This window comes from Meriones unguiculatus, chromosome 17 (assembly GCF_030254825.1).
Source record: "Meriones unguiculatus strain TT.TT164.6M chromosome 17, Bangor_MerUng_6.1, whole genome shotgun sequence".
Taxonomy (NCBI): Eukaryota; Metazoa; Chordata; class Mammalia; order Rodentia; family Muridae; genus Meriones; species Meriones unguiculatus.
Window position 1 is genome coordinate 59,605,969 of NC_083364.1, and position 24,292 is coordinate 59,630,260.

Here is a 24,292-nt window from a genome sequence, read left to right on the forward strand (position 1 = left end):
TTTCCTCCTGGAACTTTCCTAGCCTTCTGTGGCACAAATCACATAATGCTCTTATTGGCTAAAAACTCTGCAAGTTCCCAAAGAAGAAAACTGAGTGTCATAGAAGGAGCTGCCTGCTGGGCTTCAGTAGCAAACTGCCCACTGAGGGGATTCTTCAGGGTTTAAACCCGAGTTCTCTATCTGCATGCATCAGCCCAGAAACTGACACCAGATGGCTGGCTACTTCCCTCTTCTCTTATTACTTACTTTCCCGAATTCAAACTAAACTTCCATTCTACTTAAAAAGAAAAAGATGCATAGAGTAGTGGCACAAACAAGATCAAGAGGGCAGACAAGACAGTTTTGGAAAAGGAAGAGTGACAAGCACACCAACTATGGCACTTAACTTCTAGTTTGAGGGCTGAACACTGCAGAGATTCATAAGAGGCCCAGAGCTCAGGAATCCCAATTACATATGGCATTGAGGAAGTGATTAAAAGCATGTCTTGTGCCTTAAACATGTTCTGATGGCAAAACCACACAGAAACAATAAAGACTGTACATATGATATATATCTAAAATGGTGTGTGTATGTGTGTGTGTATATATAATATGTAAGTTATGGTTTGCTTTTCAAAGGAAAATTATACTTCCGTGAAAAACTAGAACATTCTGGCTCCGAATCTTGGTTTTGTTGGCTGCTTTTCAACTAGATGCCTTCTGTTCGTGTTTCCGGTGTGTGGAAAACCTCCCCCGCCCCAGCAGAGGCGGTCTTGCACACCGTCGCGCTTCATTCACTGCTTTTACTACTTTTCTTTACCTTTTCACTGGCTGACTCTTTGCTTGTACCCAAATTTCCCTACCGAATCAAAAAACCTGATGAATGCTTTTAAGCGCTTCCTCTGCTTTATGTTTTTGTTGTGATCTAAACGAAAAAGAAGCTTAGAAACAGAAGGACTAGTATTTTTATTCCAACAGAAGGAAATATGTTCAAGGGAAGGGGTAGCCAGGGTTACCAGGTTTCATAGCCTGCGTAGGTGGGGGAAAATAGCATTACTGAGTTCTGCTTCAGTCTGAGTAGAAGTATGGTAACTACAAAGAGGTTCCTAGATTTACAAATGATGACGCCACCAGTAAGGATGAGGCTGGACTGTGTGCAGGGAACCAGAACATGGGAGATGATCATAATCAATTAGGACTATGTCAAAAAGGGGAGCGGTGAATGCACAGCTTTTAGTACATTTTAGAGGGAGGTGAGCCCATTATGAAGCTGAGTAAAAAAACAGAGTAAGAAAGAAATTACAGCCATGAGGATGCATCTCATGAGGTGAGATCCAAAGGACATGCCCACGGTCCCAACAGTTAAGCAGAGGGCAGCCCAGAAAACCGCGAGGTGCACGCTCCTGTGATGGGGGAGGGGAAGCAATGTGTAAAGGAGGGAAGGGAAGCTGAAGGAGAGGAATGGGGCTAACAAAGCTGAGTGGCTGTTTTCCAAGGGCATGGTGGGCAAGGAGAAAATGAAAGGGAAGGTGTGAGAAGCAAGACAAAGAGACGATGGGCAACAGATAAAACTTACTGTAATAGGGGTTCGTGCTCTTTATAAGTTAATTTAGCTTCTATGTTGGCATATATTACGGTAAACAATGGATTTCATTACAATATTTTCATGCATACATGTGTATCATGTAATTTGACCATATTCACCCACGTTCTTTCTGTAGTTCTCTTTTCTATTTGTACTGCAGAGGCATGCACATGTACATACATATACATGTATGTACATACACACACACACACACACACGAGTGCTGAGTCTTTCTGCATCTGGCTTATTTCATTGAACATGACAATCTCTAGTTTCATTCATTTTCTGCAAATGACTTAATTCATTTTTTCTTTAAGGCTGTGTAAAAGTCCACTATGTTTATATTCATATTATCTATTCATCTGCTGGCAGATATCAAGGCTGATTCTGTGGCTAGTCTATTATGCACAGGGCCTCAGTAACCATGGATGTACACGTATTGTTTGTTGATGTAAGAGTCTTTTGTGTATACACCCATGGGTGGTATAGCTGGTTCATATGGTTGTCATGTTAACTCAGAGAGCCCATTAAGCAAGCAAGCCAAGGTAGTAAATGCTATGGTGGAGATCTATATAAGGTGTATGGAACAAGAGGGAAGTTTACTTAATCAGGGAACAGTAGAGTGTTTTCTGAAGGGGGAGCTGCTGAAGGGTATTTATCTGTGATCTCTGAGAACAGAGAACAGCCCATTGGAAATGCTACTTAATACTCTCTGATACAAAATGATTGGAAAGAGTACACACCGTATCCGACATGAAACTTAGCAGTTCCACACGAGGGGACTACAGGATCCTGACCACCAGTGATTGGGCATGTAATTGCAAGATCACCAGTGCACAAGCTACACAAGGTGAACAGCTCTGTGGGGAAGATAATCTAAACAAAACCTTTCTGTCTTTTGTGAGCAGCAAAGCCGGCTGTGGCTGTTAGCCTCTCACTAAAGCACAGCTGTGCTTTATTCTGTGCAATTGCCTTCTTGAGTCAACTCATGCCACTGTATTACAGTTTAATAATTACTTGCAGACTTTGGACCCCTGGCAGTAATCACAAAACAAATACTTTTTTCAATAGGTCCTTGCAATGAAAATCAATTGTCTTGCTTTGCTTCTATTATTTGGAGCCTCTGTATGGATTGCATCTATTCACATGATACAAATACTCCAAAGACCTCATTGTTTGTGTCCTTGCTCAGATTTATTGAGGGTCCATTATGCACCAGGCACAGTGTTATGGTATGAAGATGATTTCATTTTGAACTCACAGTAATCCTAAAAGATTATTGCTATTACTGTCCTTATCTTACAATGAGGAAATACAGACTCAGAAAAACTGAGAGCTAATCAACTCTTGCTCTGATTTTACCATTAACAGATTTATGACCATTCTTATGTGTCCCCAGTATCATTTGTCTGTGTGTGAAGTCAGAACGAGTATGATAGCTGTCTTACATGACTGGATTATTACATGAGCTAATGGTCCTAAGTATGTCTACCATAAATCTATTTTCCCATTCTTCTGGCAGCACGGGGTACCAGAAAGCCTGCCTTGGTTGTGCAATTAGGTAGCTTGAGTGCAGAATTAAGCTGGATTCCTTGTTAGTCCTGTGGTATTGGACATGTACTCTGCCCTCTGAGCTTTAATTTCCTCACCTATAAAACTAACACATCTCATAGGCCCACGAAGAAAAGCCCTCACAATGGCAGGAGAGGCTCAACCTCTATGAAGATACTAATTAGTATTATTAGAAAAGGATGCTTAGAGTTCATTTAGCTCTCTTAGAACCAATCAAAGGCAAAATGGCTCACTGTGTCAGGAAACAGATAAATGAACACCTTTCTGAGACAAAGAAGTTCAATGGAGACAAAAGGAGGCAAAGCCTACTGTCCATCAGACAGCACACTTCAAACACTTCTACCCAAAACACAACTCTGTGCCTACAGCCTCAGTGCTCATGTGATCTCTCGGTTTCCAGGATGTGGCAGCTTAACAGCTAAAAATTTCAAACTGAGTAAGTGAGAGCAATGCAAATATAATACTGTACGCAGAAAACAAAATAAAAAATATATCATCATTAGTGATTCAAACATTGTTCATATGAATAACATTGACCACTAATTATACAAAGAAGCGTAGATTACCTTAAGAAGTTTCAACAAACAAAAATAACCTTTGGCACTTCCAAAGAAAAAGCAGTAGTCTTTGGAAAATTCATTTCTATAGGCCACCCAGTTTGTGACAAAAAATAAATCAATTACATATTATTCTGGATTTCTTTCAAAGCTATTCTCTGTTTTCCATTTTTAGGAACACACCTTTATAGTATCCTCTGTTCGACTATGAACCAGAAAACCAATCCAAAATATAAAAATAAGAACTGTCTTCTGCCAATCAAGTAAAACCTAAAATGGGCACTTTTCTTATTTCCTTTTAGATGCATTCACAAGCAATTTAATAGTAAACCTAAGTATTTCTGCTCCCGCCCCCACCTCTTTTATTCACACAAAGCTACTAAACCACAGATAATGAAAATCCATGGCAGGAGGGGAAACCCAAATCTCTCCCTCTTGTGTTTTGAAGTCATGTTCCCATGTCTGAAGGAACCAGGAGAGTGTTTCCTCACAGCAGAAGCTTAATAAACAGAATGGGAATGATCCGTTCCACGTGGCTTCCATTCCCACAGCTGAGCTAACCATGAACAAACTCTCATGATCCTAAATTCTTTACACTGTTTCTAACAGTTCGACATTTCTGGACCAGAGGCAGAATCAGCCAAAAAATCCTTTTGTTTCTTAGGATTGAGCAGACAAACGGCCTGCTGAAGAAGAGCTGAGGAAATGTTTGAATTTTGTCGTTATAGATATACTTCAGACATCTAGTTAAGAGTCAATTGAGTGTATTAAACTGCCCTCATTTAATTTACAACTCATATTTTGTGATCAGAAACTATGGGCTCTCAAACACAGACTGACTTTATTTCTCTCATTAAAGCAACAACAAAATCCCATCTAGAGGAGACTGTCCCATGAGTTTTAATAGCCCCTGGGAATGTCAGTGCCAAATGTACATATTCTTACTACCTGCTTCCAAATTGGCCCTTTGTCATACACAGTTTACTCCTATCTAGCTAAAATAAACAATGATTTTGTGAATAAACTTCAACTGAGAGGCAGAGGAACCATTCTTTTAAATTGACTTATTTAGGTTCCCTGACTATTATTTCATATCATCTAAGGCAAAACATAGGCAAAACATGGTACATAGGAGCGTGTGCACGGGCATATATGTATGCACACATGGGTGCATGTGTCTGTGTGCCACAGATCAACCTTGTGTACCTTCCTCGGTCACTTGACTACATGATTTTTTGAGGCAGAGTTTCTCATTGAACCTGTAACTCCCCAATTCAGCTAGTCTGTCTGATCAATGGCTTCAGGGATACATCTGTCTCTGCCTTGCCAGTTCTGGGGTTAAAGGTGGGTGCTGCTACGTCTGACTTGTATGTGTGAGCTAATGATTCAAACTCAGGTCTTCATATTTGTGTGCAAAGACTTTACCAACTGAACACTCCCTCCCCCAACTAAACCCCCTCTTAAATGTGAAGTTCTACTGGGACACAGACACTGCCATTCATTTGTGTACATATGGCTACTTGCTGGAGACTGTGTTTGTGTCAGAGAGGGAGGGAGACAGAGAAAGCAAAATAGTTGTGGCAGAAGCTGTGTTGGCTGCAAAATCTAAGACATTTAACATGTGGTCATTAGCAGAAAAAGTTTGCTGAACTCTGATCTAAGGAGAGCTGTTGGTCCAATTTATCAGTTGAATACATTCAGAAAGTGATGTTAGATGGCCAAACTCAAGGCCGTGGGGGAAGAGACAGTCAGGTAACAATGGTGTTTGTCATACATGTACTTGGTTCAGTGCTATTTCCTATCTCCCTCAAATTAACATGCAGCAGCTGAGTGAATATGTGAGCTCTGCTTGGTCAAATCTGTAGGGCTTAAATCAAGGACCCTAGACTAAAAAGCAAAACAAAACAAAACCAAAAATGGTCACTTGATGATAAGCAAGATAAATGTATCCATTTATCTGACAGAGTAGGCTACCAGAGCCTAAACAAAGAGAGTATGTCACTCACACAGGAAGATAACAGTTTAGTGGGAGGGTGTATAAGGATGCTGTCCCACAGAGCATATAATACAGTTATGAAGTCTGTGAGCAATTCTCAAAAGGAGTTGCTGAAGCTAAGGGTTGTGGGCCTAGGATGGCCTAGGAAGAGGCTTAAGCAGAAATCCAAGCCCCAGAAAACACCTAGAGTTGGAAGGGCGAATGATGAGTGTAAAGTCACTAACAGAAGGCCACACATTTGAAGAGAAAAGAGTGAAATGTGTGTGTGTGCACGCACACACACACACACACACATTTAGAGGGGTGAGGTGAAGCAGGGCCAAATCAAGCCATGCCTTGGATCCCCATTAACAAGTTTAGCATTATTCTAAGAGCAAAGTTAGACCCAGTAATCCCTGGGTGACAATCCTCCTGCCTGTGGCCACTGCTATCTTTCTGATCAGATTTTTCTTTCACTCCTGAGCAAATGTTCTGAACAGTCTCTTATGTCTTTATTTGTATGATCAATCAGCAAAAGCAAAAGAGAAACCATGATAAAAGAAAATTTACAATACAGCTCTTTGTGAATGTACTAAATATGTACAAAGAGAATCATGTAGGCTTGTGTCCATTCCTTTTCTGTTGGGCATGGTCAGCTATGTGTGCCTTCCTGCTGGGAAGAGCACAATCTTAGACTTCAATAATGCTTTTGTATAAATAGCATTGTGTAGCTAAGAGACCAAGAGAAACACCTGAAAATGAAAGGATATATAATGAGCTTGGGGGAAAAAAAATCCCAGGAACAGGAACAGAACATGTGAGTTATGGCCCACGCACCTATGAAATTAATATGCAGCAGCTGAGTGAATATGTGAGCTCTGGATTTTAAGCAAGTTAACTTTTCAGTTCTGGATTTCCTATCTTTAAAGTCAGAGAGTTGGGCATCCTTAGAATTTTACTAAGAGTTAAATGACAGTCTACAAAGCTCCTGATTCATAACAGAATTTCTGATACAATTTTCTTCCTACTGTATTTCTGATGTATGGGCAAGTTGCCGCAATGGCGGAGAAAATGCAGATGTAAATGTGAGTAAAGCTTGTCTGGTCAGGACTTGCAGCTCTGCAGATAGCTCCTTCTGCCTAGTAAACAACCAACTCTTTTTTTTTTTTTTTTTTTACTAAGACAGGGTTTCTATGTGTATCCTTGTCTTGGATTCAATCTGTGGATCAAGCTGGCCTCGAACTCACAGCAATACACCTGTCTCTCCCTCCTGAAGCCTGGATTAAAGGTGTGTGCCACCATACCTGGATTCAACTTTTGTTTTCTAACTTAACTGGCTCAAAGAACTAACACCTTAAAATGATCTTTAGTCTTCCTGTGTGGGTTGGAAAAGGCATAAAACAAAGGTATACAAGTAATATAATTATGGAATTAGGGGTTATTATGTAAAATAATGGTATACATGAGGATATTTATAAGTTTTAAAAACAAAACATCAACAAAATGCAACCTGAACTCCTCTGTTAAGACACACACACACACCTCTGATTAAGAATATTAGTCATTGTATCTGGTTTTAAGGGAGAGATTAGCAACATCAAAAGAAAGAATTATTCCTGCATATGAAATAATTCTCAATCTGGTCCTCAGAACTGAGAAGCAAATATAAAACAAAAATTATATTTTAGACTTTGGAAGCTAAAAGACTATTGCAAATGTTGCATTGACCAACTCCAACAACCTTTTAGCTATTAGTCCTTTTTTCTTAGGAAGTTGTAAAGTAAAATATACTTCTTTTTACCTCTTGGGAAAACATTAAGTACTTTGAAATACAGCCCTGTTAGAACTCTGAGAAGGAAGGAGCCCAAGGGCATCACAGGGTTGTTTGTTTTTCTTTCAACTGATAAAGGCACCAAGAATGAAATAGCTTACTTAAGGTGACACTATATATTTGCCATGCTATGCAATTGACCTGTTAGACAGAACCAAAGGACAGAAATCAAAAGTACAATTAAGTATTTAATCAAGAAGCCAGTTCTTACTTTGGGGGTGGGAAGCCTAGTTTTTTCATAGGCTGAGCCTCAACACCCTTTGTTTTCGCACATACTTTTGAAATAAGGATGGAGGGCCCTTTGAAAACTGAAGGATCACAGCAGAACTGGGAACAGAGGCTGTAAGCCATTATCATAAAGCTTGTGCTACACAATGGACCCAAACCATAATCAAGGATTCTGCTTTTTCATTGGTGACCACTAGAAACATACTCAACAATCATCTTTAACCATATATCCACAAAAGAAATAACATAATTGCATGGAAAGCCACTAGACAGAAGATATGAAAATAGCCACGAGTAAGTGACATGCTGTGAACATCAAAGTAACTGTGGCACTTGTGGGCCTGAGGCCTTCTCCTGTTGGTTCTGTGATGAGGGGTTGACTATGACAGGCAGGGACATGGGAGTCCAGAAGGCAGCGGAAGGGACTTCTTTTAAAAGGAATACGGGATAAAATAGGCTTGTCTTTCCTTATAAAGCTTTCCTCTATCAACCAACCACCCATCCCCTCCCCCAGTAAAAACAGGGGCGGCCTCTAAATGCCAAGAGAATAATTGTCTGTGTTTTGCATGCTGAAATTAGCTTGGCAAGCTCTCCACCTTGCAGAAAATACAAAGAGCTTAGTTTAGTCTAGGCTGTGTGTAAAGGCTTCACAATCATTACCCAAAACATCCAAGGCAACATGCTCAGGAGAGGGGAATGATTCTTTTGTTCCCCCCCCCCCTAATTGTAAGTGGCTGACATCCATTTATTTACTCACAGCTCCTAGCAGCAGCCACCTCCCTGGTCAACACATACTCTTGGCTGCCCTGAATGCTTTCTAACAAAGGGCTACATGGAACCACACACAGTGGACAGGCAGAAGCTTAAACTTGATCTGTCTCAGCCTCAGAGGACCTGTTGCACAGGTCTTCCCAGTGTCTGAGATCCAGTTCTAGTCTACAGACTGGAAAGGGGCACTCCTCTCAATGATCAACACATGGAAAGCTTTCCTCTGATGGAGCTGATACTACCAAAGGCCAGCTCTGCTCTCTGGCCACTTCCTCAATGAGGACATGAGGAAAGCACATCAGTGGGAAGACCCACACTGTGACTCACATTCTTAGGGCCTAGCTGAAGCCTCAACACTTCACAGTGTTTACCTGGTTGCTGCGCTTTCCTTGATTGTGTGACTTTACTTATACAGACTTCCTGATTAGATAGCATTTCTCTTCCCACTGCCTAGCAGAACTGAATAAGGGGGCTTGAATGTAAACCATACTGTGTTTTAATCTCTTACCACTTCAAGGTGAGAGATTAAAGGTATTTCATAACAGAAGAGGCCACCTCAGTTTTGCTGACACAGGGCTATAACAATGTAGTTGAGAAAGTATTTATCCTAACTTGACACAGGCTATTAATTCTAAGAACTCATGCAACATACAAAGTTTGTAGAGATGAGCTGAGATCTGAAGCCAGTAAGAGCTCCTGCTTTGCCACTTACTGTCTCTATGGCTTGGGGCAAGCTGTCCTAACCCCATAGTGTTATGGTTCTTAGGAACCATAGACTGATCATAACATGAATTTATTGGATTTCATTTCAAGAAAACCATGCATGTAAAATGTACTAGCATGGTCCTGGGAAAGCTAGTAAGTTCTGTGTTGTTCTGTGTCAATAATGGATTCTGAAAGTTTTCATTGACCATCAGGAGCCTGGTGGGTGCATTGTTCTAAATTAGCACCCTCTGTGGTCTTGTTTAGAACAGTTCTAGAGTTTGGTCACTGTGGACCAAAAAGTCACTTCATGCCAAATCCCTCTACATTGACAGGGACACAGTTCACTGTCACTTCTCTGTTGGACAGCAGCAATTGGTTCTTGCCCAAATCCAATTCCAATCCCTGTTTCAGACAGGCAAGCAATAACATACACTCTTAAAATACTTGTTTAGCTCTGACTAAAGGAACTCATTTCACTTGGTGAAGGAGAACTAGAAAATTTATTTGCTTCATAACGCTAAAGCTATTTTCTTATTAAGAGGAAGACATATATGCCGATAAAGGGATGAAGTTGTTTCTTTAGGTCATCTCCACCAGGATGTTGTAAGTTCCTGTCATGTACTGGGTACCAGGGCACAGCACCATACACCCATGGTCTCTAATTTGGTCCATTTCATTTTTCTAGAAGTGTTTTCTGGGCACTGGTTGTTGCATCTTGTCTATCATAAGCTGCCCTGTAATGAGCAACCTTATCTATCCCACAAATTACTTTTCTACCCTTGTCTTTCATTACTGACCATTACCTTTGCTTTAGTCCTAGGGAACGTTTAATATTTCACATATATTGTGATTTCCTACCATGTTCTTCCTGTATATTTGACCTGGAAACTCTTCTTCATCCTTTAAGAACCAGCTTAATCTAAAGTGATCTCACCAAGTCCCCTGGCAGAGTTAGTCCCTCCTTTTCAAATACTCCCAAAGCATTTACTATGTAGATTGAAGATTATTTACTGTGTTTCTAAGTATTTTCTACTCATCATACTAAATTGTGAGTTTCCCAACACCTCAGTTTTTTTTTTTTTTTTTTATCATTGCATTTGCCAAAGGAGAATAATAAACCTATGTGTTTGATTTTTTTAAAGACTGAAAGAACAGAAATTACAGTCTGGTACAAAAGAGAAATTTTGAAAAGCTGCCTTCTTACTTATCCACTAAAAGGAAAAAAAAAAAAACTCAGCAAACTGAGACAGATATGCTTAAGAAGTAAGGTGTCATTCAGTTTTCTTCCCAGTTGCAGGGTAACACTGTGGTACGCTTGAGATGCTGGGCAAGAGGTAGTCATTGGCTCAAAGGTCTCACATTGCCCAGAGCCTTATGGGTTATGACATTTTTCTCTGTAATACACACTTTTCTTAGGTGTTCACATTGCCTTAGATAAAAGAGGAGAAAGGAAGGACATTATGTTGTCATGTTGAAATCTCTTCATGGGAATTCTTGTTCACCCTAAATGTCTGTTCCACAGGCCTGACCTGAGTGAGAAGGCACCCTGGGTAACCTGACCTGTTGTTCAAAGGATCAGGAAGATGGTTGAGAAAGCTAACATTTTTTTTTTTTTTTGAGACACTGAGTACTATCAAAGGCATGTTTTTATTTCTTAGGATTTGTGTCTTTCTAGAGCTGGAAATACGGATGGGGTATGAGCAAGGAACATTTTACATTTTAACAGACAGAGCAACACAGTTGTGGGCAGGAGATCCATGTGCTTTCCTTGGTATTGGGCGGGACCTCAAGCACAACCATTATCTTTACTGGGCCTTAATTACAGCAGTAAGGAGACTGGACATGCTGACCCAACTAGACAAAAATTCAAAGATGACAGAAAGCTTAAATGACTGGCTCGATACCATCGGAGTGGGAAGAAACATCTAAGTGATGCAGTTTGAAAACTTAAAAGAATCCTATTATTTTCAAGAGAGTTTGAGTTAGGCCTGAGAGTATGGCATTTAAAGCTAACTTGAATTACATGAAAACAATTTTCTTTTTTCTGCTCTATTCTACCAGGATCTGGAAACCATTCTTAGTGCTGTTTCAACCTTAAATGAGAAAAGGCTCTTTAAAGAGCCACTGATTTGTAATGGAAAACTTGGATAAATCAACTATTTATACTCAAGAGATTTTTATATTTCTTTTTGTCCTTTCTCCATAACACAGAGCTAAGAAAATCCATGATGTAAGTTTGCCCCATTAGACCTCATCAGCAGGCTATTTATTCTGTATCTACAGCCTAACTTTGGAAACTACAGTTAGAAGACAAGAGCTAAAGAGCACCTTCAAGTTAAATAGAGAATGTGAATGTCAGTGGGTCTATCTAAACAAGGAGAGAACATAAAAAGCTGTGTGTGTTGGGGGAGGGGAAAAGTATGAACACCAAGGCTTTCATCACTGGCCCAGCATCTGTTGATTAAAGTTATTTACACTTCCTAAATCCTCATTGGTGAAATAGGATGAATAGCTGTCATTTGATGCTATCAAACAATGTACACATGAAAGATATTTATAAGTAATCACTTGATAGGCTAAACTGGAGTAAGTCTTCATTAATGTCCCTTATTAAATTTGGGGGTCTATATGTAAAATTCCAACTGAGAGATGACACCTGAGAAATTGTGTCCAACTCTGCACATTTCCTTAGAAAGATTCAGGTCTAATGAAGAGTGGCTGGGTCTGAAGGGCCATAATTATAATATGTTTGTATGCTGGGTGACAGGGCCTGAAACATGATGGTGCAAGGAATAGGTTGAAAAACTGTACCTTTAGAATAGAGACTAATCCCTTTCATTGAAGGATAGCAGACATTATGACAAGAGAAGTGGCCTTGCTTGCTTTAGCTCTGAGGGAGAACCAGGTATTTGAACTGATACTGCTGTGCGCTGGCTGCATCTGCTGACAAGGCGATCCCTTTTCTGACTGTGCCAATTGAGCAGGTGGTAGTGGGAGACCTGAAGTCCTGGTGCTGCGGGGAACAGAGGAAAACACAATACTGGTCACACTTGAATCTGCAACACTTTCCCTTAGAACTCAGTAGCCTTGGGAATGGACGTGAACCATATACTCCATTTTCCATTCCCTTCTCTGAAACTGTGTCCATGCCCTACAAGGAAAAAATAAATACCAATAAGGGAACATGTTGGTAATTTTCTTTTAATTGAAAAATGGGAAAAATAGATAAAGAAAGCCAAATGCTATGTTAGGTTATCTGATTTTCAATTTGTCTTGGCAGCCATCAGATAGGCTTAGTACAGCTGGCTGAGTTTAGTGTCTTCAAATGCTGGTGACTAGGGCAATAAAAAGAAACTTAAAAAAAAAAAAACTGTTTTGAGAGACCAAATAAAGTCCCAACAGGATTTTCTCCCCAAATCTGGCCATGCGGGCACGACCTAGCTGTTCTATGACTTTGCATTGTTAACATCTATTTATAGAAAGCATTTTTATCCGTGAATCACATTTACCATAAGACAAATGACATTAAAAACCTAAACAGCTCTTCTGAGAACACTGTAATCTTACTACAGCTCTGTCCATTTTCCTTTGAGGGAGCTAAATTTTAGGTTAATGAAGGAATGTCTCATTCCTAGCAATGAGACAGCATGCAGTTGTCTAGTCATCAAATTAAATATTCACATGTAAAATTCCCCATGTTTAAGTCAAATTTAAAGGACATAATATTAGTAAAATATGACCCCCCCCCAAAAAAAATAGCTAATGATGGTTAGATAAAAAGTGTGATGGACAATCAGCTCATTTTATGTGTATAGGGAGGAGAAGTGGCCATTTTCAGGGGAAGTTGTATAAAATATTTTCTAAATTCAGTGATATTAAAAGCAGAGTGCTAATTTGCTTTTGGAGTCTAATGCCATGCCTGTCCCTACCTAGCATATTGCCATGTGTGTACATAAGCACACACTCAGATTTTTGTAGGCATTTTCTATATCTTTGATGGCATGAGTTAGCAAGCCCTTTTTTACCTTTTTTTTTTTTTTTTGCTAAAAGTCTTTTAGGCTTATATAAGATGATATACACAAGGCATACTTAACCCAGTGCCTAGCACGCTGTATGGCTACACAGCTCTCCCAGAGCGTCTCAGTATCTCTTCCTGCACTTCTAACTAGTGGTTTACAGTTGAATCATCTTTACCTTGAAGCAACTCTCACCCAACCAGCTCTGCTGAGGAAGAACTGCATGATTCAGTCATCCAGTGAATCCTACTGAGACCCAACTCCTTTAAATATGGGACATAGGCATGAACAACAGGAGACTTGTGCTTACAGTGTGTACCATACATCCATTAGCAGGTACCATTATCTTTATTTCACATGGAAGGATTCAGATCCAAGGCTGAAGAGGCACCCCCCCTTGGAGCTCTGGGTTTAAGCCAAGAGCTACCAAATTCTACAGACCTCATATTCTGTATTGAGGCATGTTTCCTGCCAAAATGTTGCAAGGTAGTCAAGAAGAAAAACTGCTATTTAAGAATAACTGTATATTCAAGTACATTTCTGCACATGTGTAATATACAGAAGGAAAATAATCTTACTGAATAGGCCAACTGCTCCAAAGCCAAAGACTTGTGGATTTATGTTACTTGGAATTTTGTATAATTCAGTGTCCTTTATATGTAACAAGTGGGGTGGTATCATGGACTCTTATCAACCTGAGCCAGGATTTTCCTTTACTATTTTCTTTTATACTTTGATAACTTTTAAGTAGCTATGGTGTGGTGACTTCATGGGTGCAGTACATAGATGACCAAATTAGAACCTGATTTTACTACTATACTCTTTAGAAGTATAGTGTTGACAAGTTATTTAAGAATTCCAAACTTCAGTTTTCTTTCCTGCAAATTGGAGATGAGAAATAATGAGTTCTGGAAGGGTTAAGTAAATTAATTAATGAAAATCATTTTGAATAAGATTGTGCATGGTAAATGTTAGTTATCAACTGCTACTATTATTTTCTTTAACTCAAATACTTTTGATTGACTACCTCAATATTATATTAAAACAACCCAAACTGATTTTTGAGCCTTTCCCATTTACTTTATACAAATAAAATATTCTCATATTTCTTCCATAATTCACTCACAAAATTAATTATACATTAATCCTAAATGTAATTCTGAATAACTTTATCCAGCTATGAAGAATAAACAATTTTGATATAAAAGATTAATAAAAAAAAGTGACTTTAGAATGTCACCTTCTCAATGCAGCCACTCCTGATGAGACCTAATAGATGAGGATCAGAATGAAGGAAAGGAAGATCTCTCTAATTCCTATAACTAAATTAAGAAATAAAAGAAAAACTCTGAAAATTCCTTATAGTCCTTCTCCTGCACTGATACATTCTTACCAAAATCTGCCAAATTTTCAACCAGCTTAAACCAAAGAAAAATAGACCGAGGTCACTACAAAGGAAAACAAAATACAATCTACTTCTCACTGCCAACTACATGGTATTTGTATCCATAGATACCAGACAACAGAGAATCACAAAACTTTAGTGCGGGAAGCCCCAAGACTTCAGAGCTCATCTAGTCTCAGGCCCCAGCCCTGCTGTCAGGGGATCCATTATTGAGCAAGAAACAGAGTAGAGGTCAAGGGGAAGAACCCCTGGTTCTTGTTCCATCTTGAATGATCTTTCAAGGTCAACACAACCCCAAATTCTCATGTTGTAAGCAGGAAGTCAGGCCTGCCTAATTACAGGAAGAACTGGAACCAGAAGTCAGGCTTCCTGATTCTCAGTCTATGCACTCAAAGGCCACAATCACGTGAAGGTCAGTTATGGTAACGTACCATTATTGCTCTATGAAAGCAGCAAGTCACCATTACTTGTCATTTCATATTTAAAGAAAAAAGCAATTATCCTTTCCACACCCCATCTCTTTGTAAAGTGGCACTAAAAATCCTAAACCATCATTGCAAATACATTTTTCCTTACCTCACTCTATATCTCTGGGCCATGTACAGATGTATTAAAAAATTGCCAAGAGAAACAATGAAGTCACTGATAATACAGTACGTGAGTATCATGAAATTCATGCCTTTGTTTTCTTCTTCTTGATAATTACTTCTCATTACTGATCATGTTGTGGTTGTTGGCGGAGGAGGAAGGAAACTCCACCACTGAAAACATGTAGAGACACATACTCAGTAGACCAGGCACCTATACATGCTGTGTCTGCTCTCAGTCACGGTAAACACTGCTTCATAGTCAGCAATACAACTATTCAACCTAGTTCCCAAATAGACCTGGTAGTCTCCAAAGAAAAACGACAACAAAACTACAATCATGTTTAAGAGAACAAACATGCTGTTAAACTTTTGGAGTTGTGTGTTTATTTTTCTGTTTACAAATTGTCACTGGTCTCTCTTGGAAGACTGGTCTCAACTTTGTCACTTAAGAGTGAGGGGAGAGCAGCAAGCACCAGGACTCACAGAGCCCCCTTCTGTCTTCTCCTGTAGACTGGGCAACCTAAACATAAAGGATAGTGCTTATGAGCATTGCTGAGCAAGGCCCCTGCTCAAGGAACCTTATGTTATCTTGCTATGCTGGAAGGGCATTCTTCAGGACAAATGCTATGGGAAAAGGAACACTTACTGATTAACAAGAGAACGCAAGTTTCTTACTCACAGGGAACTGTTCCCTGCAGGAGTATGTAATCAGAGGGCATAAGAATACAGAACAGAAAGCCTTTAAGAAAAATAGAAGTAAATAAGCAAATCTATTTTAGCATATTTAAATTGGAGTTTTTAAAATTGTGTAGCTGTGGTGGACTTTTTTAAATGCCTCTGGTTTGGTCCTAAGTCTGTATCTCTCTCCATCTACATGTGGAATCTGTTTTTCCACTCTTGCATCTGGGCAATGATGTACATCTACCCATAAAGCAAGAGCCTGAGTGAGAGCTTCAGTTCTCACAGTTGCAGAACTGCACTGACACTATCAATGGTGAACCGGGGTCTAGCTCACTAGAGGATGAGGCTAGAGATAAGACAATCGGGCTGAAGCCCCAGCATACTAAACAGCCTATAGCCAGATGCATGTGACATACTGCATCTTAGACCAATGCAAGATGGATGGATGAAGCTACTGAGTGAACCACAGAATCTTGAGTCACTGTGCCTCCTATATTAATTTTAGAATAGGTTAGAACAATAATATACACCTGAGACAGAAGGCCTATGAAGTACAAGGAGCAAATTGGTCACCCTGCTGAAGACTCTTTCTGATTGGAGCATCAGGCAAGGTACATCCCAGGAGACTTAACAGCGATTAACTGTATCAGGGCCTGGGGCATAGCTCAGTGGAAGAACAAATAACTGGTACCATCCTTAGCAACTCCCCCACCCCAATATACACATTTTAAGATAAAATGAAAAGTACAAATGACCTTGTCCTTCATGTGCAAATGTAAGCCAGAGAACAGTATTTACTTCTTTTGACTATATCTAATCTATGCAATAACTTTCCATTGTTTTTATAGTGCAGAGCAAGGACATCCTTGAGGTGTTCATGAAAATACAACGCCTGGAGAAAAATAATTAGAAATGCAATTTATATTTCTTTTCCCTTTTTATTTTTAAATACATTTTCATAAAGGCACATAATATATTACATGAACACTATTTACCATTAAATTAGTATAACTGTAGTATTTTCCATAGTCATATCTCCCACTCATCATAATTTTTACTTGGTATAGTTTAGTTCCACCAGTAACTTCAGAGACTGAGAAACAGAATTGTGGTCCAGGTATTTGGAGCCAGCCCAAATAACAAAGTAACAAAAATTATAATAGTTATATGTAAGTTATTACACACATACACACACTTACTTTCCTACCTTCTACTGTACTTTGTGGTTCTCAAATAAATGAACCCATCTGGTGAGAACTACTGCCACAGATCACTGTTCATTGATATTGCATTTATGTTAGGCATTCTTTATATCTGGGCAACAACAACAACAAAAATTTTTTTTTGGAACAAATTGTCTTAAGCAGTATAGTATATTGGCATTTTGACATCATTTTTAAGAATGTGGGCTCACTGACTACATGTGTTTTTATTTTTTCTACTTAGAAAGTTTTCTTTACTTTCATGTCTTCACTACACAGTGAAGATGCTATTCTGTGCTTCACAGTGTTGTGGTGGGTCTTGAGGTAGCAAACAAAAGGAGCTTCACAATGGTCTATTTTAGAAGAGCAAGCATCTCTCACACATATTTCACAGCTCAAAATTCCATTCTTGTGTCCTAAAAAAACAGTTCTAAGAAAAATGTACATACATTAGAAAAAATGTTAGTAAGAATGTTCATAGCGGCATATTTCTAATAGTGTATGTTGGCTGGGGGAGGATAAATTATTTTCAAAATCTATCAAGAGAAAATGAGTGAGTAAATGGCGTACTATTCACACAATGAAACACCACATATCAAGCAAAATATATAAACTACAGAAAAAGAAACAAAGATGATTTTTTAAAATATAAGATAAAAAACAAGTTTCAGACACATATCAACTAATTTTTAAAGGCTTTTATTGTGTACTGAAAGTATGCACCAGCGTTTTAATGTAGCAAGGGGGGAGGGATTTAGCTAGATATGATAAATGCCTGCAATCTTATTCATTATTCAGGTAGCAGGGGCAGAAAGATTGCCACAAGTTTGAGGACAGCCTGGTCTACATATTGAGTTCTACACAGAGTGAAGATATTGCCTCAAAAAAAAAAAAAAAAAACAAACAAACAAAAAACAACCAACCAACCAACCAAACAAACAAACAAAAAAAAAAAACAAAAAAATTTATCTGACTGTACTGTAGCCCATGATAAGCTTAAGACTAGTCAGAAATCTCCAAGGTGAAAGAGCTTTTCTTGCTGACAATAATTTTGCTGGCTCTGTCCTCAGCTATGAAGTTCATGTGGTCCTTTCCCTGGCAGCTACTCTGCACTGCTGCCTCTGCTTTGCGGATGAGAGCATCAGATACAAGCTGTGACATATCTATCTCAGTGATGCATCTGCAGTTTTGGTAGGCTGTCAGGGATGCAGTCAGGGAGTGAGCCTGGACGTTTTAGTGCTAAAATTTGCCTTGATAACAAAGTAACCTAATGCATTCTCTAGCAGACATTCTGGCCTTTCTGTCTTCATGTGCCAAGAGCTAAAAAGTTAACAAGACAAAAACATACATACAAAAAGTAGCAACAACTTCAAAAGGAAGTAATTTGAAGCTGAAGAAAAACCATTAGCAAGTTCATCCTTTCACAATTATGTTAAGTATGCCTAGTTGTAAGTAAGCACTCCACCACAGTTGGAGGTATGACCTGGGTTCCTGTAGTGGAATGTGTAGTGGATGAAGTTCAAACACCATCTGTTTACCCATGGACATAAGTGGCTTTAATCAAAGCAGAACAAGCTTTTAAAATGTTGACTTTTAAAGAAGAAGTGTAAATAAGACTGTGATTTATGAATCTGGCAATACCCTTTTCTGTTGTACATATTAAAAAAGATCAAGTTTGGGGCTGTGGCAGATACTACAAGAATGTTAAGGCAGTAATAGGTACTTACAAAATTACTTTTAGTAAGAGTTACAAATGGTCTTCTCTTCTTCCAGTCCTTGAAGAATGCGGTCCAGAAGAGGCAACACTGAGGGCTCAGCCCCAAAACAATTCCCAAGACACAGCAAATTCCACAGTTTCCAGGACACAAAGCACGGAGTGCAAGAAAAAGACCCCTCTAGTGAGTCAGACGGGGTCCTTCTAAGTCCCACGCCAGAGAAGCCACACAATGGCAAAGGCCACCAAGCAGAAGACCTCTCAAGAGATGACTTACTATTTCTCCTCAGCATTCTGGAGGGAGAGCTGCAGGTCAGCTGGGCTCGGGCCATCCCTGCCACGGTCTAAGGGGAAGCCTAGTTATGAATTTGGTGTGCTTGCTGCTAGAGAAATGAGAGCTGTGGTTCATACTTGTGTATATCCAAATGCATAACTACACAAACAAAATTCTCTTCTACCAACTCAAAGAAACAATCACAATTAGTCACATCTAAAGGGGGTTGTCATTATGACATAAAATTGGCATGCATGCTGTGAAAGGACACATCCTTTGCTCAAGCGGCTCGGGAGCCCTAGCTCACAGGCATATCTTAATAATCGTGCCAGATCACTTCTGCAATGGTTTAAATAACAATAAGCATTTTGTATCCCATGTAAACTGGCTCCGCAGCATCATTAATCATTTCATTTATTTAAAAACAGCTGCTACATATTAGAAGACTCTTACTTCCTAACCTCTGAAAGCCCAAATGACAGTCCACTGAGGGGTATCTGGTCTCCTGTTAGAAACCAATGAAACAGCACCCCAGTGTACTACAGTGATCATTTTGTAAAATGCTATTAACATGAAAGTGGCATATAAGAAGGATGAAGGGACATGGCTCGGTTACCTTCTCCAAAAGGTACTATAACCAAATATGGCTCACTTTTATTGGAAAGAGAATAAGAAATACCACCACCTCTCACAACAGCGTGTGTGCTGAGTCTGGGGATAGATAAGCAATCTTTGTGAAATACTGTTTGTTCTTCCAGGCTCGAGATGAAGTCATAGGCATTTTAAGGGCTGAAAAAATAGACTTGGCTTTGCTGGAAGCTCAGTATGGGTTTGTCACTCCAAAAAAGGTGTTGGAGGCTCTCCAGAGAGATGCTTTTCAAGCAAAATCTGTCCCGTGGCAGGAAGACATCTACGAGAAACCAATGAATGAGGTAGGTAACCACATCAGGCATGTAAACTTAGAAGGTAGAAGCACACCAGCCAGTCAAGAGACCGGGCCTAGCAAGTGATCATGATTTGAACCTTCTTTCCATTTTTTTACAATCTCACTTCCTAATGTTCTTAAAACCCACCCAAACTGATAAAAACTGCAAGCTCTCTGGGGGAGAAAAACAGATGACAGCCAAGACGCTTCCACTTTGGTTTGTTTCTTGTTCCTCACTATCACAGTAAAACATAAATGAAAGAGCTCACATAAGCACAAATCCTGCAAGCATCTGTATGTCTTTGGGGGCTTGAAGGCTATCCAGAATATAATAAAAAGCAGATCGAGTTCAGTTATCAAGGTTAAAACACTAAGGCATTATATCATAGAAAGTTTGATCAAAAAGAAACGGTCTAAACTGTCCAAGAAACAAGGATTTAGATGATGGCATACTGACTGGTCTTCAAACACAGAGAAGAACTTTCTGCCACCCACTGGCATCCGGTAGTGGCAAAGGTGAGCAACCTAAACATGACTGCCCCTACCCAGAGATGAAGGGATTCTTGCTCCTCCTTCTGTGCTGAAATTTCTAAAATTCTGGCATCCTTTCTTATTCTTCAATTTTCCTCAGAGAACTAAATGGAAACTTTCATAATTTTCATTTTTATAAAAAGAAACAACCAAGAATATGAGTTAAGGCTGAGAGAATGAAAGCAAGTTTTGGACAAATCAACCCAGCCCCACTCCCCACCCTTGCTCTGGCAATCTAGCTCAGGCTTGACCTCTAATGTTCTTGCTATTCTTGTCTTGGGAATCTCATGAGAGAAGACTACTTTCTTGCCAAATTCTGAAGTAGTTTGGTCATGTGAATGTACTTCCCTAAGTGGTGAGGATGAGACCACCCAAAGTCTGTTGATTTATATCTTAATCCAGATTTTAAACAAAAGGAACTGAGGCTGCATGCAAGGCAACAGCCTCACAACTATCCTGACTCCCAACATGCTTCCAGTAGATCTGTCAGATCTGCCAGCTACAGAGGTGCAGTGCAGACTGGTTGGTGAAAATGCCCTGAATAAAACCCATCAAATGGCAATCCTGTCTCTGTAAAGAATCTCTGACTCTTACTCCTAACCTCTTCCTCCTTTATAAATCCAACATTCTTTGGTTGCCACTTCTAAAATATCCTTCTACTTACACACACAATCTCTCACACATTGTCACCTCCAAGTTTTGCCAAATTTTCTCCCTTTCTCTCTTCTTTCTTACCTTACCCTTCTAGATTTCTTTGTCGTTGGCTATCAGTTTCCCGAAGCCCACATAACTACTTACATGGCTCTACTGTCTAGTCTCCTCTACCTAACAGCTAAGAGGCAAAAAGCGAAATCTGGAAAATAAAGGGGGGTTCTGACAAGAATTCCTAAGATGAGGCTGAAGAACAGAAACAGAAGGAGTGGGCTTATTAAGACTATATATGTCTATAACCTAGTTACAAAGCAAGAACCCGTATGAAAAATCTACTTCTTTATTCTGGCTAACTCCCCAATTTTTAACCGTTAATAATAATCTCCCTTCACTTTTATTTTTTTCAATCTTCTGCCTGGAAAATCTTAAAATTCAACCATAATAATGGTCAGATAATCTGTATGGGGCTTATTTATCTAACTCTTAAAGAAAAATAACTTAGAAGAGCAACTGCTCTTTCCTGAGGAAATGGGATGAATACTGATGTAGAATGAAGAACAGTAGGGCATGTGAACTAGGGAAAAAAAAAAAAAAAGATAGAGTAGGTTTGGAGCAGATTGTGAATAAGAGGGAGGAAAGGACCAGAATCCACTCCAGAGACTTTGAAATTTCGTGTTTCTTTTGAATTTGGAGTCTTTCATTAAAAGTCAATAAAGTTAATGCTTGATGTATTCTTAGTTTTTCTTAAAGTCATCACAGAAAATTTAACATTTAGACCATCCAAGCCAGATACTTCAATAAAGGTACCAGAGCCTTAAGACAATTCTTAAAGTATCTTACAGAATTTAACATCTACATTTTACTTTACTCATTTGCTTAATTACTATTTACTGAAAAGCTAATTTATAGAAGTAGTCATGGCTTCTGCCTCCAGGATGCTCAATTTGTAAAAAAGGCCAGATGACATACAATCTCACAGACAAGCACAGCACAAAGCACTGGGGGAAGAATGTAAAAAGAACCAAGAAAGCCAAGGTCCAAAGGATGAGTAGGGATCTGTCATCTCCAGTAATAATGAAACTACATTATCAAGGAATATAATAAAATGCTCAATGAAATATAAAACCATTCTTAAATCTATAGATGAGCTATCCAAAAGAAAGATAAACAATAAAGTAAACACTAGCTTTTCGCTTTATACATTTTGAATTTGTTTTTCCCAATAAGCCAGAAACTTCCAGTATCAGGCACTAAAGGAAAAATGAGTTTTAAATACAACCTGTGACCATTTGACTTTATATGACAATGGCTGGAAGAGGAAAATGAGTATTAACTTGTTACAATGAAAACATTTTAATTTTGAGATTTTTACAAAATTATTGAGTAGATGAACACACTGCCCAGGTTCTTACAGGTCTTACAGGATGCTGAGGCAAGAGAGGAACCTGACACTAGATTTATTCACTTTATAAAAGCAAATCTTCCTCTTCTTCTTCCCGTATCTGGGCATGTGTGTGCATGTGACTATGTTCAGTGCACAGTGTGAAGGGACAGAAGTGTCATGAATGGTAGGAGAAAATCAAAGGTAGAACAAGAGCATGATGGAAAGAAAGAGGAATCTTTATTTTTTTTAAGTAAGGGGTGAAAAAGTTACAAATGTAAAAACGAGGAAAGTAGAAGCAACAGCATAAGAAAACTGCATCCACGCTTAACGGACTCATCTTCATCAACTAGCAGACAAAAAGAAGGGACAGATTTGTCTAGGATCAGTACTGACACAGAAACAGACAGGTAGCAAACAGGTACTTTACAGAGTTTTGTTGTGCCTGCATAAGAAAATGAGCCAGGTAAAGTAACATCACCCAGGATGCTACTAAAACTAAGTGTAAGAAAGCAGACCATTGGAGGATTGGCTTGAAGTTGAAAAGATGAGAGACATCACCATTCAGGGTGAAGATGAAGCAGGCAAGGGTAGATCTTATTTAAAGTCTTCATACTCAGGAAATGAAGCAGGATGATTTTGAGAGTTTAAGATCAATGTGGGCTATACAGGGAGACCTTGTCTCAAACAAGGCAAAGACAGAGCAATGGTCAAACAAAGAAGAGCTTTCAGAGGAGTCATGAAAGGACAGCAGAGAGCCATGAGAGTTGTGTCCAGTGGCAGGGTCTGTGGTGGAGAGACAATGAGAAAATGGTCTTTTATAGAATCCCAGTGTTACCAAGGAAAACCAGGTATCAATCCAGACAAGGAAGAAGTATACATTTTTATGATTAGCATATTTGGTTACCTTCAATTTATTAAATTAGCCAAACAGTTTTCCTGTATCTGAATTAGTTTTTTCCATAACTAGTATATTTAGAGTAAACAAAAAGAAAAGACAATTAAAGAAAAGACAACATGCCAAGAGCCAAATGAAAACAATGAGAACCAAATATCTATTGATTAGAAAGAAGACCAAACCCAAATTATGGTTGCCTGTTACCTGTTATATATTAAAACAAAGATCATTATTGTTTTGTTTTAAAAAGTCAGAATCTAAAAACAAATATATATTATATATAATAACATAAATAATATATTATTTCTCTATATATTATTTGTTTTGGTGACAAAGCTACAACCTGACCAGATGGCCTTTGGTTGTATAGGGGCAGAAGTCAGGCTGACTAACTAAAGTTATGAATGCACAGTAAACATTAGGAAGCCATTTCTTAAATTTTCCACCCTGGTGCCCCCTGAAACTGCCAACAAGTACTGCTGCTTTCTTTCCTATCCTCAGTCTACAAAGTACAGAACAAAGAAAAGAGCAGTCTCTGGAAATCCTGCAGCACTTAATGATACAGTGGCCCGGGTGACTTGTGAGTTTATTCCTTCTTCCTAGTGAAAGAATAAGGGCTTGGCATTCTCATGACAGAAGAGTCACTTGAATACTTGTTGCCTTTTAAAACTTAAGGAACCATATTTTATCTTTAAAATCACTGAGTCCATTAATTTACTTTATAAATGAAGAATCTCAAGTATAAAACAGAAAAGTGACTTTGCCAAATTCTATGTATTCAGGAAGAGTTGGGACCATTGTGTGATCTGTCAGGAGTTAGAAGA

General features: G+C 39.0%; 1 protein-coding gene across 4 annotated transcripts in view; it reads right to left on the bottom strand.

The window, feature by feature from the left end:
• Window positions 1–24,292, bottom strand: part of Cmss1 (cms1 ribosomal small subunit homolog) — a 305,250-nt gene that overhangs the window by 187,718 nt on the left and 93,240 nt on the right. The window contains exon 1 of one of the 4 annotated variants that reach the window (XM_060370585.1): window positions 12,012–12,054. The exons of the other annotated variants lie outside the window; for them this stretch is intronic. Coding sequence (XP_060226568.1) covers window positions 12,012–12,039 — 28 coding nt within the window. The 5' untranslated portion in view covers window positions 12,040–12,054. Of the gene's footprint in view, window positions 1–12,011; window positions 12,055–24,292 lie in introns of those variants that run through there. 4 annotated transcript variants of the gene reach the window in all.